At 38.0% G+C, this 20,255-nt stretch overlaps 1 protein-coding gene across 1 annotated transcript in view; it reads left to right on the forward strand.

Moving 5' to 3' along the window:
* The first annotated feature begins 18,095 nt into the window (after positions 1-18,095).
* Positions 18,096-20,255, forward strand: part of LOC145687164 (phenylalanine--tRNA ligase alpha subunit-like) — a 127,505-nt gene continuing 125,345 nt past the window's right edge. The window contains exon 1 of the mRNA XM_081760626.1: positions 18,096-18,206. Within this exon, the coding sequence (XP_081616752.1) occupies positions 18,096-18,206 (111 nt within the window). The remainder of the gene's footprint in view (positions 18,207-20,255) is intronic.

Consider the following 20,255-nt stretch of genomic DNA (forward strand, 5'->3'; position numbering starts at 1 on the left):
GGTTTCACATATTATGAATATAACGTTTTAAGTCACACAGATAAAATGAACACACTAGAGCTGAAATAGGTTATAGAATGACAAAGTTATGAACCGCCACTGGATTTGAACTCGAACTGACCCGGTGATTCGACTGAGACTCGGTAGAAGATATTTTACTTATTGCCTTGCGTTTAATCAGTATTTTGTCCAGAAGTGACCAGAACTGGAGATGATATCCCCAGAGCACGAAAAAGACGACGCTGAAATTTCCCGTTAATGAGGTTTTTCCGACCTGATCGAACGGACCATTCGCCTGAAGTTTTGGACCCGGGATACTTCTGTTTGTTTTACGACTAGTGACCACATCGCCAAATTTGTTATGCTTCAACTTTGAAACACACAAAGCAGGTGTGTGTGTAGGGAAGAGATAAGCAGAGAGAAAGAAAGGGAGAGAGCTAGAGATAGAGTGGGAAGCAATAAGTAGGAGAAGAACTTAAAGATAATATATATACATATAGAAGAGAAAGATACAAATGCATGATGGGAAAGATGAAATAAGAAAGAGAGAGAGAGAGAGAGAGAGAGAGAGAGAGAGAGAGAGAGAGAGAGAAAGACGAATACAAGTACTACACCCACTGATCATTACACTTTATGATAAAGAACGCGCACACGTGTACTCTGATAATCGCCAGTGTTGCGTTGTAAGTTCTTCAAACGCAGATAAATCTCTGTTTGCACCTATTAGTTTATGTGAAAAAATATTACGTGGTAGGGAATCGAACCGAGATATTCTACTTGGAATTCGAGGAAGATAGCGATACTCCACTGGTTACCCTTTCTTAAACTTGTTTAACCAATGGTATAATATTTTCGTTCTAAGAACAAAAGTATGAAAAGTGGATACTTCAGATCAATGACGTGTTTCAAATTTTCTTACCCTTTCCCAACTAACGTTCGTAAACCGTCTCTATCATGATACAGGTGTTTGCTTCCACTTTCTTAAGGATTATCATTTTAGTATGAGAAATTCTTCTTCGATTTTTCACGATTGGTTAGCAAAAACTTTAATTTGAACAGTTTGAACCTACGTTAACAAGTTGTGCTATTCATGTTTTAAGCACGTTAACCTTACACTATCCAGTTACATGAAACCATAAATCAAATGCTACTATTTTTTCATGAATCAAACTAAAACACAAATTTGTTAAATTGATTCTATACATAAAACTGTGCGTGTAAAAGAATAAGTTACTCCTTTGTAAAAAAAAAAAAAAAAAAAAATAGGTCCAGTACAATATTAATTAACTTTGAAAATCGATAAATCGAGAAAATATGCGTCCCGATGAGTGTTTGGCCGGGACACGGGACAAGGAAATCAGAAATCGGTACAGTCCTAACAGAATCGGGACGGCTGGCAACCCTGGATAAATTGTGGCGCATTCAGAGTGTGGTTAATCCTTGTGCATCATTAATGTTCGTATTTGAACGGAATGTGACCATAGCACAGCTCATAAGGAGTGGATAGCTACACGAAGGACCTACGCAGTGAAACGCTATACTACTGGCCGCGAAGACAAATGCCTTGCGTGTATGCCTTTCGCGAATCTAATAGAAACATCGTATACACTGGTTTGAAAAACTGTAGGCTGTTGCAGAGTCTTTATGAACAGTTTATGTCGTCTGGCAGAGCGGCACATATTTACACGGCACCCATTACTGCAACATCCGTTGAGTGTAGAACATAGGTGTTGAAGACTACAATGTTGTTGCGAACATTGCGCATGGAGAGGTGAATGGAAGACCATTGCCTTTTCAGAAGAATCACGTTTCAGTCTGCAAGGCTAGGTGGTGGTGGTGAAATCTCCACCGCCATTTCAGTCTGGAACTGGCTGTTATGGTGTGTAGTGCTTGTAGTTTCTCTGTTTGTTTGTGCTTCTAACTCATTGACGGACATTCGATAACTCAATGCTACATTCACGAGCTAATGCACCCGATTATGGTACCTTTCATAGAAGTCCTGCTGGGGACCACATTCCAGCAATGTACGCGTCCTTGTGTTGCGTGTAATGCCGCACACTTCCTGGACGGGCACAATGTTTCACTGCTTTTCTGGCCGTTGCGTTCCTCTGATCTGTATTCGATTGAACTAGGGATGCGCACGAGACGAGTCGAGACAGGATTTTCCTGACAAAATTTGAGTCGAGACACGGCTCTTTCAATAGAGAAATATACATTTTTCGAGTCGAGACATCACATTTTGCAGCACATTTTAGAGACGAGACAGCCACAAATCTTGTCTCGTGCGCATTCCTAGATTGAACGTAGTACTTGGTGGTTCCACAACGCCTCCCATGCCTCCAAACTCCGCCAGCTTTAATTGATTATCTGTAACGTCATGTCGAGGACCCATCGCTTGCTGTAACACAGGAAACTACTTGTCTTCTAGATGCCTCGTCTTGTTGCAGTCGTTATGATCTCACACGGTAGGCCCACAAGCTACTGGGCACCGCCAGGTTTGCTCTGCTGTCGACATGTTCTGACGTTGGGAGTCTTAAGTTTAATTATATGTTACTTTTCCCTACCTGCCAATTATCGAGGTGTTACCTGGTGTTTTTACTGTTAGATTTTTAATGGCGAGCAGTATGCAAGGAGCTATCCTGATTCTTGTCAGCCTATGAATCTAATGTATGTTCAAATAGTGAGATACGTGACCTATGCATTCTTACGTCTTTTTTTATTTCCTATATCTTTTCAGCGTTCGTTGATCCTTTGCAGGAGGCACCCACAGGGTTCTCGACGAAACATTTTCGTGTGGAATGCAAGCGTTGTTTTCACACTTATGATATCGTAGAGTATGTAAGTACACATAAAAGTGTTTAATGAGTTGTGGTTTTTCCTGTATTTGCTCTCTATATATTTCTGTAAAATTAGATGTTCCTGATTGTTCCCTTTTATGTGTAAAAAATAGACAAATATTCAAAGTTTGGAGGATTTTTAGGCATTATATTCTTTTTTATGAGGCTTTGTAATTGTATATATTTTTATAAACGAGTTAAGGAATCAGTTTTCTTTCGTAGGTTGTAGGTGTATTGATGATTTCCTTTTAAAATTTGGGGTGGGTACATAGATCACCCCTTAAACTTTCGAATTGTCAAAAAAAAAAACGAAAATTTGATTAATGTTCTCTATGAATCTAATATATAGCACTGTCCTACATATCCCCTTCTGTGGACACAAAAATTGTAAAAATATTCATATTACCTGAGCTTACCATATTTTCGGCTATCGACTTAATTTATATTCTTAAACGAGGCTTAACATGCTTCTATGGTTTTATTCTCTTTCATAAGACATAGGCACATTGACACACTCTTCTTAAACTTTAGGAGGGGTACATTAGTCCACTCATTAAATTTAGTATTATGAAGAAATGAAATTGGTAAATGTTTTCTAAAACTTACAGATATACTTCTCTAAATGTAGTTGGTCCTGTTTATTTATTTTATTGGGTATAAAATTGGGGTTAATATATTGCCAAAAGTATCACTTGATATTTTGCGGGAATTTGAAATTTCGGTGAGAAAATTGAATTTCTATGAGGCGCAAATCTTATATGTTGTTCTTAATGTTCACTAAGATAGATTGTAACATATAATTATAAGGAGGAATACAAGACCTCATTGTCATTCATCAAACATGTGTACCTTGAGACATTCTTCTAAACTGTCAGGAGGAGTAACTGTTGAACTGATTTATTCGGATTTTTTTCTGCTACTCGTAGATCAATATCATAGGACAACAAAAAAAATGAAAATGAAATCTTTGAGTTTTACGTCCCACGGTTATGCCGGTTAGGCTAAAGGAGACGGTGATGATGAGTAATGAATGAAATGGTGGAATGAAGAAAGTGGGAGGAAACGGGAGAACCCCGAGAAAACCCACGCACACGGTGTTTGTCCACCACAAAGTTCACTTGGCGGGGGCTGGGATCGAACCCGGGACCCCAAGCACCAGAGGTGAACGCTCTACCACTGAGCCACCGCGGCCCCCCATAGGACAACAAGTTTTTGAGACTGGGTACATAGATATTAGAATCTTTTACCGAATAACTATCACCAGCACAAATTCAAAAGACTCTATCTTCTTCTTTAATGCTTCAGCTGTTCTCAACTCACTTGTTTTCTTACTTGTGGGAAAAGTCGCGGTGAGAGAGTTTACAACGTCAGGAAATCTCTCCTTCATACAGCTAACGGCAGTATGTTTTGTTTCGCACCTAGTTTACATTGATTTTTGAGTTTTCTTCTTTAATTTTGAGAATGTTATCACCAAGAGACAAAAGCGACCATCTAGGAGCACTAGAAAGAAACATGTCTTGAAAAATAGGTCTATTAAAAATTTGGAAACTTATGTGGAAACTTTTGAACATCGACAATAACAAGATTCAGATTATGTGCACAGCAATGAACGTACAGAGCATTTGGAGTACTATTGTCAATCCTTCTTTACAAACCACTATAAACCCCGCTCATTCCTAACGCTTCATCATATCCGTGCCGTCTGCACCGTTGAATATCGGTTTGATTGCTGAGTAAAATATCACGAACAAGATGTCCATAGTTCTCGAGCCCATCCTTTTCTAATGCATAAAATTCTACGAAACTTTCTTTTATTCTTAATTTCGCTTATTTGTAGTTTACAACAATGTAGCGAAGAACGACACTAACCGGATCAGTTTTTGTTATGTCCAGTGCTGAATCAACAATTATTTTAAACAAATAGATTTTCAAACATCTTCAAAAATAATGTTTCTTAAATTGCTGGACAGAATATCAGTGAGTTCGTTCCGAATTCCGGGAATTCGACACCTTTCAACTCCACTTTTTTCTTTGTAGCAGCGTGTTCAAAACAAGATCAAATTCTGCTATTAACTTCAGTCTTAGTTAACAATTTATTTCTGCAAATTCTTCTTAATATTTTCTTTTACTTTTATTTCCTCTCAAAGCTATGTTCTCAGATGTTAAAGAGAGTATTATTTTAATGAGACGCACTAGAACTTGTTCTCAAAACTGACTTTCTTCTGAAACTTCAAATTCTAAAGCCTTTCCAATTGTCACATTTTTCATCCAATTAACCCTGACCTTCGTCGCATTCATGAGCATACACTACGTTCATGAACAAATACTTTGTGAGAAAGATGACCCCGATCATCAATACCGACAATCTATTCTGTCATAAAATTATCCGAACTTATATTACCTAACTGCCAAGTTTCATAGTACACTTTATCCACCAGAGAAGAATAACACAACCACTGTCGGGGAATTTTATTTCCTGAGTTTGATCTCACACAATAATCTTCAAGAACTTGCGTTTCGTAATTTCTTTAACAGGAAAATTGATGCATGGTCGGCAAGGTCCATAAGAAAAAACGTTTTTCTTAAATCTGTTAAAAACATTTCTCCTGAAGTGCTCTCTATCGGTTGAGTATTGAGAGGTAACATTCACAACCTGCCAGAAAAAAGAAGACAGTTTTATAATATAGTATAATTATGTATCATATTGAAATTAAAACATTTGGAAATAAAAGAAAATACATTATAATAAAGCAGTGCTCAATTAAACTTCCGGACGAGATGGGGATGCTTGCACTGTATATTGTCGGAATATATACAGCAGAGAAATACTTATTCCAGGAAATATTGAATGTAATCTATTATAATATACGTAATTACTTTATACTAGCTGAAATACCCATTCTTCGCATGAGTCAGATAAAATATCTATGTAAACAAACTAAACAACGGAAGTGAAATAATATCGGTCATATTCTACTACTTTTACATATCCCGGCAAACGCCCCTGAGATCCCCTGATTCGAATTTTTTAAAAAAATGCCTCTGGCCCCCTGCCGATGGGGGCTGTATTTGGAAATCAACGCCTGTGGGAGTATCACAATTCATCTCAGCGACCGCGAAAACTATGAATTCGACACTAATATCGGTCATTTCCTACTATTTTTACATGTCATGGTAAAAGCCCCCCTGAGTCCCCTGGTTTGAATTTTGAAAAATAGAACGCTTCGTCTTGGTCTGGGGCCTGGACCAAGGTACCCGTGACCAAAATTTGGTAACTCTCGGTCCACTCGTCTGGTCCCCAGGCCACACAAAGACACGCCGACACAGGTAGAAACAAAAACAAATTATTTATTTTATTTATATTAGAACATAACGTCGCATGAGAACTAGAGAAACGTAACCCCAAAAATGCGGTTTCCGTTTTTTTCATGTTTGGACATAATATTAAAAGTCCCACTCGGTGTAAATGGAACGGAACGCCATCTGTTCTTCTTGTTGATCACCTGTTGTAATGTAGCTCAATTACCATCTCATTAAAAACATATCTTTCTAAGATAATAATATTTTTGCCCTCTCGCCTGTAAAACTACGAAAATGGAGTTACGTTCCTCTGGTTCTAATGCGACGATAAGTAATTATAATATAAGTAATTATTTTCTTAAGCAATAAAAAGAACAGTGACGCAAACACACTCCCTTTTAAAAAAATATCTTATTGGTCTATAGAAAAGTAACATAGACGTCTTTCTTTTCTCAAAGATAATTTCCTCTTTTCCCTCTTAGATTAAATATTTTCCCTTTAAAATCCGCTCTTTTAATCACATGTTACTCAACTTACATATTCGGCTGCGACTAAAAATGTTTCATTATACTTATTACTAGCATCGATTACTCGCTTCGCTGGGTTAAAATATAAATTTTAAATGCATAACACCTTATCTCATGAAGTTTGGTACCCGTAAAATACGCTGTCTGCTTTATTAGTGGCATGGATTTAAACGGCATCGGAAGTATCACTGTTCATCTCAGAGACCCCGAAAACTATGGATTTGACACTAACATCGGTCATTTTTGATAATTGTTATGTATATATCTCCCCTTCCGCAAGTGGCGGGACTGAATTTAGATTTAAACTGCACCGGAAGCATTATTGTTCATCTCAGCGACCCCAGAAACTATGGATTCGTCACTAATATCGATCATTTTCGATGATTTTATACATCTGCCTCTTTCTCTCCGCCGTGTTGCGACGTATGGCAATGGAAATGTCACTATCCGTCTCAACGACCCCGAAAAGTATGGATTCGACACTAATATTAGTCATTTTCGATCATTTTTATATATCCACCTCTCCCCTACGCGTCACCGTTAAAGTGATATGATAAAAACCATCTCAAGTCCGAACCTTGTCTATGTTGAAAATTTGATGGAGATCGGTCGGGTGGCTGAAGAGTGATGAAATCACAAATTCAATTTCTTTCATATATGGAGCCTGGTAATTCGATGCATTCCTTGTAAGGGGATATTCCTCAAGTACTTTGGAATATTTTCACCTATATGAACCGGGGGCGCAAATCAATAATTTCTGAGTAAGTTGCACATGTGTGATTTCTTTGAAATTTGCCGGCTAACGAAGGTGCTTAAGAAAGTTTTACTCTAACCCGCTTTCACATATCGTAGGGCGATGAAATTTTACATTTTTATCTATGTAGGTCATGTGGTAGTGTATAACTCGTAATTCTGCATAGTTGCTGTTTTATAAGTCAAAACGTGAAGTAAGTCGTAGTTATCCAAAATAATTTTTACACCTTAGAGAGGAGCGTGGCAACATCGCAGATGTATGTGCCTCTAGAAAATTACTGCATGGAATGAAGATATGTAGTCAAGAGGAAACGCGAATTATGGCGGATTTCATACCCAGGTTAGTGCATTTGTCTGGCCAATATTCGAGCAGTGAGCGAGTGCGTGGTTTCCAGGAGGCGAATACATTTTGATAGCATGGCACGCTTTAGAATTAGCCATGATACTAACGCCTGATATATATATATATATATATATATATATATATATATATATATATATATATATATATATATACAGGGTGGCGCGTATTGTATCTACCAACTTCAAATGAAAATACAAAGGTGTGTTATGCAAGTTTTAATGCAAAACTGTTATGGAATATAAGTATATGGACTGGCAATTTGTACACTGTACAACACTTGTCGAAGGAGCTCACTAAACTTTAAAAATAACGTCCTGTAAATGTCCGCCTTTTTCCTGGATGCACTGCTGCAGGCGACGTGGGAAGGCATTCATCACACGCATTAACGTATCCTGTGGAATGGAACTTATCACATGACGAATGGCAGTCTTCAGTTCGTCAATTGTCTTCACGCGATTGGCAAAGACCCTTTCCTTAACATATCCCCAGAGGAAGTAATCAGGAGCTGTTAAATCTGGGGAACGGGAGGGCCATGAGACATCGCCAAATCGGGATATCACGCGGTTTGGAAATGTTTCTCTGAGTATAGACATACTTTGGCGTGCCGTGTGTGCCGTAGCACCGTCTTGCTGGAAATAAACGTTATTGATCACACCCCTTTCCTGCAATTCCGGAATGAGAAACGTCTGTAACATATGGCAGTAGCGGTCGGAATTTACAGTTGTTGCATGTCCGGCGTCATCCTCAAAAAAATAGGGACCAATAATGCCACACATTCCAACTGCACACCATACCACAACTTTTGGGCTACCTTGAGGCTTTTCATGTAATGAACGAGGATTCTCCTGAGACCAATACCGGAAGTTTTGCTTATTAACATACCCAGTCAGGTGGAAGATTGCTTCATCGGACATCAAAAGTTGTTGGAGGAACAGTGGATCTCGGTTAATCAACTCAAGAATGTTCTGGCAGTTATTGAGTCTGTTTTCCTTATCAATGGCTCTCAACTCTTGTACCACCTGCAGTTTATACGGATGGAACTTCAAATCACCCAGCAAACGACACAATGAACGTCGTGTCAAATGTAATGTTCGTGCATGTTGCCGTGCTGAACGTTTGGGACTGCGTTCCATCGCTACGCGCACTCGTTCCAAGTTTACATTTGTTCGAACACTTCGTCCACGACCTGGTGATTTCCGGTTCACAACACTACCTGTGGCCCGCCACTGTCTCACCCATCTCAGAATACTGTGTCTCTCGGGTATAGCAACATGGCGATCATCACTGTTTCGTCGCAGTGCCCGCTGAGCCTCACTGACAGAACCGGTTCGGATAAAGGCTTCCACCGCCGCAATTCGCGTCTGCACAGACCACCGCTCCATGGTAAACTAATTGCCAGAGGCCCTGCTATTCAGTGCCGTAAGCATGCGCAGCATTCGTACGCGCATTTGATCAGGGTTGCCAACTGCAACTGGTAGATACAATACGCGCCACCCTGTATATATATATATATACAACCCCTACATACAACGTTGTTGTGTTTGAATGTATAACTCATATGATATGATGCTTTACTTTTTTAAAATTTCAACACTTCCAGTATACCGCTAAAAGTGTAATAACGGCCATGTTTTCTAAATATTCAATTTAGAGCTGGGAAATCTACACAAAATTTGGAATCAATCAGTGAAAACGGCACATTTCCATCACATGCAGTTTTCGTGATATCATTGTCGAAAGATTGGAGACAAACATATAAACCTAGCATTTTAATATATAGACTATCTGAACCTGGGCTATCGACACAGCGCATCCTTCATATATTAAGAGTAAGGGGAGAAAAGAAGGAATGTCCCCAAACTGCATCGTCGAGAAAACGGCGTTTCAATATCGAAAACCGCGTAAAAAGTATAGGGTTAGTTACATCTTTTGCCCCTTTTTACATGGACATTTCTACATATACGCATGCATGGCATGTACGGTCAAATAGTACCAAGAGTCACCAACAGATAGGACAAAGCACCCAAAAACGCACATACATGGACATTCCTTGTGTTTCCTCATATCTTTCTTATGGTCATGAATCTCCTTGTCATTCCTCACAACATCTGTGCATGTTCCTTTATAGACACAAGTGATAGACGTCTTGATAAAAATCGACAAGGGGTACCATATAAAGGGGAGATTTTTTCGATTATTTTTTCAATATCTTGCACCGCTTCCAAAATTTGAGCCTACGTCCGGTTGGAGTTTCTAATTCATGTATGATCAGTGTTTTCTTTCTTCTTGCATGCAACATATAATAAACAAATACATTACATTCACAACTAATTATAATGTCAGTGATATATGGTGTTCATTGGACAAATAATAAAGTTTCATCTTAGACTGGAGAAATGGTTATCCTTCGTTTTTCATTATCATTCGGCCATGAAACAAACGCCTGGTACACATGCAACTCCTGTATACAAAAATGTGGTGTTGGAATGTATATCTCGTAGGATATGATGCTTTTTAAAAATTTCAACACTTCCAGTGTACTCCTAAAATGTAAAAAAGAAATAGTGACCATGTTTTTCGTTTTTTAAATATTCATTAAAACTGGACAATCTACACAAAATTTGAAATCGACCAGTGAATACGGCAAGTTTCTAGCACTTATGGTTTTCTAGATCGCATTGTCGAAAGGATCGGAGTCAAACATATAAACTTTTTTTTTGGAGTCAAACATATAAACCTAGCATTTTAATATATAGATTAAACGTACCTTCCAAATTAGATTCACTTTCTCAATCCAAATTGGTGTATTCCAAACAGGCTCTTTTCGGGGATGATTCTTGTGTTTGTTTGTCTTCTAAACCATATTCATCATTCTCACTATTTACGTCTCTACTAACTGATTTAGTACTTTCAATAACAATTGTTTTCTTCTCCTGTCTTAGTTTTCATGTTTTCGTCTTAAAAGACATCGCATGGATCGTTTTTATAGGTTTATCATTATAAGTAACCTTCGAAAAGAATAAAACATGACTAATTTGTTTGTCGTTCTCTTTCGCTCAACCCCCTGCAAGCGATTGTCATGTTTTTGTTATAAACTGTTCACTGTAACTTAAAAGAATGGTTCAATACGACCGTATACATTAATGAAGAATTAGAAACTAGTTCGTTAAATGCAGATGACATTTTGAAGCCGTACAGAAATTATTTTTACTTTCCGACATTTCTTGCATTTTAACAATATCAAAAGGGGCCCCAAAACAATACAATAAATGTTATCAATATTTCCAAACAATCTAAACTCTTACAATGATTCTTTCTCACACATAAGAAATGAATCACAGAGTATACGCGTAAGTATTCAGTACTGAGTAAAAAACAAGTTTACCAGGACTCCCTAATTTTGGGGGCCCCGGTGCGTTACACCGCTCATTGTTACGGCATTCTTGATATTAACTTTTAATAACCATTCACAAATGATTCTTGAATGATAACATAGCCTGATCCTTTTAATATCACAGTCCATATTGTGACAAATTTCCCTGTATAGCTTCTCTTCTTGTGTTCCTTGATCAGATTTTTTTTTATAACTAATCCTCTTCTAGCTTACAAGTTATAAGTTATGATTGTAAATTTGGTAAGCTCTTGTGATTTCTTTTCCTGGAAAAGTTTACGAAAACTTGTGAGTAGGGAAGTTGTTTCACTTGTTATGTGATCAAAGCTACAAATCAGCTTCTAGATACATAGGGCGGTATTCAGAGAGAATTCGTTAATCGATGGTTAGTCACAGACTAGTTAGTAAGCATACTAAATCTTTACTAAGGAAAGTGCACTTTTTGGTATTCAGAGTTTACTTTGACTACAACTAAAATTATGATTTGGGTATGATTAAGTTATAGAACCCCAATGCATCGATGAGTAAAATAAATGTGGCAACTATGGAAAAGTAGATGAGCGCATGCGTAGTCTGTAAAAATGAAAATACATGAACTATGAAATACGAAATGTTGTGTCGCACGCTAAACCGTGGGTAAAAGATTAGTCTCTGCTCTAGATTAATTAGTCACATGTGATTAACTTCGTCCAATACTACGTCCTAATCAGAGACTCTGAATACAATTTTGATAACCATCCGTTAGTCAACCCCGTAGTAAGATGTTAATCAGACGTCAAAACGACTCTGCATAAGGCCCATAGAAAACTAAGTACTGGTTCTTTCACTATTTTATGTTTGCGTTCAATCTCTCCCGTTTCAATTTATTCGAGAATGGAAACAGGATTTAGCCTACAGAAGAAAATAAGATAATCAAAAAAGATAATTTTGTTCATATTTCATGAAAATGAAATGAAATCTTTTGGTTTAACGCCAAACGATTATGTTCTTTAGTCTAAAAGTGGCAATGATTAAAGCATGCGAATGATGGTAGAATAATTGGTGGAATGAGAATGTGTTAGCAACGAGATACTCACGAAAAAACCCATGGTCACTGTGTTGTCCACCACAAACTTATCATGAATCGAACCAGAGATCTCACGCACCAGAGGCACGCTCTTTACCACTGATCCAGCGTGACCTCTCTTCATATATCATAAGTAAATACATCAGAAACAATTGATTTGACGAGATTCAATTTAAGAAATGGAAATGAGAAGTCTAATATGATGTTCTTCTCCTTTTACTTTGATACATTGTCTCAGACGAGGAACATCAAATTGTTACATTTGTGACATCACACAAACGCTGTACAAATTTCTAATCTATTATGAAGTACGAGGGGATATCAAAAAGTTCGTGCAGTCACCTAGAAATTAAGAAACCACGAACCCCCTCTGACATACCTTTTATAGTTAGGTCATTGTATATCAACCGTGCAAATTGTGGACTCGTTAGAATATTTTTTTAAAAGGTAAATCACTGAAGGTGCGATGATTGACAAGCTGGAGGCTCGGAGCGCCGTTAAGTTTCTCCATCTACAGAAGAAATCAGCAAAGCAGATCCACGAAGAGACGAAAGAAGTATTTCAGGATGAAAGTTCATCCCATGAGATGGTATCCAGGCGAAAATGAAAATTCTAAACTGGACGCATGATCACCGCGGACGCATCTAGGTCTGGATGACCGTCTTTCACTGGTGATGCCGCCTTGACGGAGAATGTTGAGGAGATCATAATAGAGGACCGGAAGATAACAATTGAAAGTGTTATGTGTGCAATAGGTATGAGCTATAGGTCTGTCTGGAATATCATTCACAACCAGCTACATCTTCAGAAAGTGTCAGCACGGTGGATGCCACAACTGCTAACACCTTTCCAGTAGAGAAATCGCGAGGATACTGCAAAAGAAATGATGCACTGCTGTAAGGTGCAGGAAAAGGACTTTTTCGGCAGACTATTGACAATGGATGGAAGTTGGGTTGATCTTTATGACCCAAAAACAAAGGAAATGAGCAAACAATGGAAATAAACCTCCTCACCCTGAAAGAGCACGAGTGCAGAAGTCTGCCACCAAGGTAATGCTTTCCGTTTTCTGGGACTGTGAAGGTCTCATCATGACAAATTATGTACCACAGGGGCAAACTGACGTTAGTACCTAATATTCCCATCTCCTGACTAAGTTACGAGAGAAACTGAAGAAGTAATGTCGTGGATCATTCAAAAAGAGGTGCTGCCGTTGACAGACAATGTACCACTTCATTCTGCCCATCCATCCATGATAAGGGCAGTGGAATTAGAATATGAAATATTGCCCCACCCCATACTAACAGACCTAGCACCAAGTAACTACTTTCTGTTCTTAGAAATGAAGCGTCCACTTAGAGGACGCCATTTTGGCAGAGAGATGACTTCATTTCTGAGGTTGAACTGTAGTTTCAAAGCAAAACGGCAGACTTAAAAAAATAAAACAGGCTTACGGAAATTGAAGAGCTTCTGAAAAAAAATGTGTCGCTAGGCACGGCGACTACGTAGAGAACGAGTAACACCTCATGGTGTGAAAGTTCTCCAGAGCGTATTTCTTCTAGGTAATTGCACGAACTTTTCGATACCTCCTCGTATCTACTGCTAAATTGCCAGCATAGTGCATTTCACTAGTGTTCACTAAAATATAACTACTGAGAAAGCAAGTTATATGCTCTTGTGTCACTAGTTCACAGATTTGTAGCTAGCATTTTTGTCTTGTAATTTCGAGAAACACACACACATACAAAATGTATTTAGAGTAGTGTCATAAGTGTTGAAAAGTATGAAGACTGTAGTAGCTTTGAGAAATAAAACCTAGTTGTTCTTAATTACGAGTGAGTTCTGTCTACAAAATGTATACGTTTTTCTTCCCTCTTGTCGCTTTTACTCAAACCACATTTCTCTATTATATTTCTTTTGTGTTCTTCCCTTCGTTATAATTACACGTATGCCACATTTTATTTTCCTCTTTTCTCATTATATTCCTCTACCTTTTGACTTGTTTACGCTGTAGTCGGCGCGTAGGTGTCAGTTTTTCCTTATCCTTACAACCCTTCAGTGTTTATTATGTAAGTGAAAAGCGGTGGAAAGAAGTAAACATTTATTTTATTAAGTCAGGATTGTTTTGTAAAATATATAATCTTTTCTTTTAATATATAAAACTTTGATTGCTTGACAATTCTCGCTTTTCTTTTTTTGTAATTTATAGAATCTATATCTGTTACTCGTTTTCTTTCAGCATAAATCAGATTACAATAGCCGAAGGAGATTTTGTTTCCTTTGTGGAAGACTTCTTGAAATTCCTAAGTAAGCTTACCTTTTTTCTGCTTGGTTTAATAATTTAATTCGTTTCACTTTTTGCATGTAAAATATTTCCTATTATAATGAAGCATGTGCACGAGCGGTGGACTAGGACATTAGAAGCCTAAGCAGGGATTAATCATATGAGCTTATATATACTATATGGAGAATCTGAGACGGAGTGGTCTAAGTCAATCCAGTTTCTTTTTGTTTTAAAGAAAATATTCAGATTTCTTAACATTAAAATACACAATATATGCAATATTTATCCTTACAGGTGTATTCATTCACCCTGTTGATCGCCGAATGTTAAATCTAAACAACCGTGGAAAACTTCGATTCAGTAGTACAGGTGTCTTATATACAGGGTGGTCCAAAAGTGTGTAAACACCCAAATAAAAGGCAGGATTTTAAAAGAATTGCAAAAGTAACACTGTAAGTTAATAGTGCAGGTGGAGGAAATACTTTTACGTATGTAATGTTGATTGCCACAACCTTGAAATTCGCCATTTTAAATTCACTTTCATTTTCTTAAATGGAAATCATATTTTGTGATGTATTGTTCTCATCTGGATTCTTATCAAGAATTCAACGCTGTGTTTCTGTTTCCTTTATCATTTAGAATATCGAAGTAATTGCTGCTTTTTTGTTTTGTCTTGTTTTCACAACGTCAGTCACCTACCACGCATTTCTCCTGATAGAAGGATGTGCTCGACGTGTTGTCCATTCCGTGGAATTGTAATGCAATTCTTTTCTCCCATTTATCCAAAACCTTTCTCAAAGTGATTTCACACGCTTTTGTTATGCGTTCTTTTAGGTGGTAAATATCCCAAATTTTCACTGAATACACAATGGACTTAAGATGTCCCCAAATACAAAAATCTTGGGAAGTGCGTCAAGGAGAACGTCATGGCCACTCGACAGAACCACGTCTACCGATCCACGAGTTGGGAGACTTAACATCCAAATATTGACGAACACAATTTATATAATGAGGAGGGGCACTACCATTTTGGCAGAAGACGGAATGTTTCATCTTCAAATAAAAGTGATGGCAAGATATCTTCTTTCAATATTCGACGATACCGTATTCGATTGTTGTTAAGGTACCATTGGGAAACACAGAACCCACATGATGGGTCCCCTGCACATCACACCACACATCACTTTTCCAGGAATGCCGGCAGAAGTTTTACACCAATCGAGATTTTTGTCCGATCAGTAGCGAATATTCTGTTTGTGAACCTCAGCTAAAACGTAGTAGTTGGTGTCGTCTGTGAATAAGACGTCGTAAGCGAAACGGAGATTTTGACCTATTTGCTCTGCTACTCATTCCGCAAACTCCAAACGCCGATCGATTTCATTCTCTAACAGGTACGAGTGTTACTTATGGAGGGGCGAAAGACGCATGATGAGTGTGCGACTAATACCACTTTCCTTCGATCGATTCGGACTCTTACTAAATGCTGACAACATTGCTATTGACGTTTCTTCGTCACTCGCTTTGCATAGCCTGGCTGATTCTGGTTTTTTGGCCACGGACTCTGTTTTCCCGAATTTCTTGACAAACTTGCCTACCGTTATAGGGTAAATGAAGGCCCTATCAGGGTGACGGTTGTTAAAATGGACCCTTGTGCTTCGCTCTTCTGACATCAAAATAATCTTAACATGTTCTGCTTGCGTCACAGCCATGCTCTTTTAGTACCTGAAACGATACTAGAAACAAAACAAGCAAACAAACACATTCATAACTTCATTATGGTAAGTGGTAAATCAAAAAGAAACAGAGCATTGAATTTCTGAGAAGAGTTTAAATCAGAACAGGATATCATAACATATGGCTTCTATTTAAGAAAATGAAAGTGAATTCAATTTTAGATTGAATTTTACAAAATGGATTTAATTTAAAATTAAACATGTTAAAAAATTAAGGACCTGCAGAATTCGAACTCGCGCTGCCTAGGTAGAAAACCAATGCTATAACTATTTACCTACTTCGAACACTTACTTGGTTTTGTACAGAAACATTAGCTAGATGGAAACCTTTCATGTAAGAGTAGTCCAGACAATAAGGCCTGTATGAAGAGACAATCATTAGCTGACGTAGTCATCAGTTCCTTCTTTAGGTCAGAAACAGGTCAAATAGACCTTCTTTAATGAGGGAACTGTCTCGAAATATTCCTCAAGTTGAGGTTGAGGTTGTTCTGTTGGTCTAGTAACCTAGGAAGAATAATAGATACCAGACATTATTTGTAAATCCTTAAATTGCAGGAATATTTGTTTGGTTTCAAATATTTTAAGTAAATCATGTTCAGTAAACGTATGTTCTCCCTTGGTACTAGTTTAGTTTGTGAGCTTTACACAAAGCACCTGTAGTGTAGTACACTGGCCGTTATAAATTAAGCAAGAAAGACAAAATGTGCAATAAAAAAAGGAATGACGGGGAAGGGGATGAAATGCAAAGAAAACTAAAGTACAACGAGCATTGACGAATGATCGAGAAAAGATTGTGTGGAAGAACTCACGATTATGCTGCCCTCACACGGCTTCATAGAGTACTAAACTCGGGCAAGGACTAAATGAGCTCATGGAATTGTTGGCTGACAGTGTATGTAGAAAAATGAAATGAAATCTTTAAGTTTTAGGTCCTACGGTTATGCCGGTTAGGATAAAGGAGACGGAGTGCAGTGGCGAGTCTAGTGGAGTGAAACAGGCGAATATGGCAACGAGGCATCATTTTCCGGATGAAGTACGTTGGCGTGCCATAGGTAGATTGAAAGCAGGGAAGCGTCAGGCAGGTCCGGTAGCCCAATGTCGATCGAGTAGTGGCCACCAGGTTATGGAGCAAGTTACAGAGAACGCAAAATGCTTCGAGAAGTTACTGTGGCGGTCGACCGCGTGTGACATCGGCCAGGGAAGATCGATATATCCCTTTAAGAAGTCGAAGAAACAGGTCTACAACAGCAACCCAAGTGCGTGTGGAGGATATTGCTGCCACTGGATGTCCTCTATCAACGATTAAAGTACGCAGGCTACTTTGCAAAGGTGCGTCGTATGCCAGAAGACCAGTGTGTGTGTGTACCCCTTACCCGGTGTCACAAGAGGCAGTGATTTAATTGGGCAACAACGCATGTGAATTAGACCCAGGAGCAATGGCAGTCAGTTCTCTTTACAGATGAGTCGAGATTTTCTCTGAACAGTGATTGTCGACGCAGATTGGTCTAAGGAGAAACAGGAACCCGTTACCATCCATCCAATATTCTTGAAAGGCATAGATATGGTGGTGCAGGTGTGCTTGTGTGAGTGGCATCTCGCTTGGAGGGCGTATTGATCTGTATGTTCTAACGCCTGGCACAATGACAGTTCAGCGCTATAGGGATAATGTTCTGGATCGTCACGTTGTACCTTTTATACGTGCTACGACATTCAGGGATTCAGTCTACAGGACGATAATGCTCGTCCCAGTAGAGCACAACTGGTCAATCAATACTTGGAGCAATACCATATTCAACGAATGGAGTGGCCATCGAGGTAACCGGACCTTAACCCGATCAAACACATGTGGAATGCTGTAGGGCAACGCATTGTAAGCCTTATACTTCCTCCACAAACTCTCCAAGATCTTCAACGGGTTCTTCATCAACAATTGTCCCAGACACCAAATGAGCTGGTACAAACACTTATTACCAGCATGAGACGACGTTGTTAATCCTGTATTGTTATGCACAGGGATCATATCACTTATTGGTGTCAGTAAACCATTCTTCTGTGGCTCCAGCGTTCTCCAGTTTCAGTATCAGTTCCGTCCAGCATCATTTTTTCCCACGAGTATACCTTCATTTGGTGGTTTTCCTTGTTGTATGGGGTAAAATATGTGTTTCTTTAATTTCAATAACAAGTTTGTTTACCAGCATGCGTTTACTTCCCTTATGCACCTAAGTATCCATTTGTTGCTTAATTTATGACGGCCAGTGTAGTATCATACGAACTTGCCAAGCGGTAGAAGCGGGTTCAAGCCCCGCCATTCAATTAAATGTCTTCATCAAATTTTATTGTTTATGGTTTTCAGAACACACAGACCATAAACGTGCAAACCAGTTGAAATATCTAATTCGACTTTTTCAAGATCGGATATAAAATAAAATACAGTTCTTGCATATTAATATTTGTATTGCTTGTCTAATGAAATACTACTTTGTGAAGTGTCTTAACAAGAGCTTTTCTTTGTTCATTACAGACCACAAACACAAAAAGAAAGTAGTTCCAGTGACATGGAATGGGTTAGTATAGCAATATGAAATGTGTTAAACATTCACGTAACCAAATTTTTCATCCAGAAAATTTTGTTCGAGGGACAAAATCAAAATGTAAGAGAGCTGTACTGCAGTATTATATATTTTAAAAGATGTGCCCTGGAAAAGAGTAGATTCATATCCTGCGCTGGATTATGGAGGTCACGTCTTATGTATACTCGTATTTAAATCCAAAAGCCCAAACTGTAGGCAGATGTTTACTGAAGATTCTCAATTTCAAAGAAAAGTAGAATATTTTTTGTTTTAGATTTGACCTGTAGATGAAATAATGCGTATTTATAAATTTGGAATAAATATTTTAGAGATACATAAATAAATGGTAGAATGTGTAATTAAACAGATATAAGTAGTTTCCTCAAGAATGGTAAGTATTATAAAAATTTTGAACGTTACTGTTGAAGAAAATAATTTGACCTAGTGATATGTCAACATTTTCCTCAGTAAAAAGTGATTACAGATTTATTTATAGACCTCTCACCAACACGTCTGTGAGCAGTGGAGTAAACAGAGAAAGCATCGTAAAGGGGGCTCATAATTGGCATGTGGTAGAAGAGTGCGTGTACTCACAAACACACACTTATACAGGGTGACTCAAATTGAGTGTTACAAGCCAATTTCCTGTCAAATGTGCATTGGGGGGCAAAGTGATAAGGAGGAAAAATGAAGAGCGCATAGAGGTCAATAAAGGTATGTGCAAATTAAGTGTTGCCATTAGAATGCCCTTGCGGCCAACTTCAAAATTTGAAAGAGCAACATGGGTCGAGTGATACCTCGTTAGATACATTAAAAAATGGTAGCATTTTTCGTAGGCAACAAGTGTCGATATGGGAAATTGTTTCTATAATGTCCACCAAAACTGGTTCTTGTTTCATATAACTTACATGGTTCTCAGTAGGAACACAGCAGGCGATCAATGAATGGAACAAAAATTGGAGTAGAAAATGGCATATTGTTGACGAGAAATAAAACGCTAGGGTATGTAAGACAAAATACGTACATCGTTTATCGTGTCACAAATGATGTGCAATATTATAATGTCCCTATCTACCCATTCCCAAAATGAACCCAAAATAAACAATTAAAAAAAATGTCATCCGTTTATTACATACTCACCCAGAGAACCTCAGCAGACGGGACTACGATGGATAGCATTAACAAATTGAAGTTTCTGAAAACAAATTTATGCAATGATCCAATATTCAATACACAAAAGAATAACAAAAATATTTCAGCAACAAATTAAACACCAGGATTCAAATTCATGTAACAGTTTTGTTCAAACAACAAGGTGGTTGTGAATATGTAATAATACGTTAGATTATCACATAGTCATAAATTAACATGATACATTTCCAAACTATAAAACTGTCATATAAAAACTTCTATTCAACTAGAAGAACCTTAGC

The sequence above is a fragment of the Thermobia domestica genome, chromosome 6, assembly GCF_964235325.1.
Source record: "Thermobia domestica chromosome 6, izTheDome1.hap1.1, whole genome shotgun sequence".
Lineage (NCBI taxonomy): Eukaryota > Metazoa > Arthropoda > Insecta > Zygentoma > Lepismatidae > Thermobia > Thermobia domestica.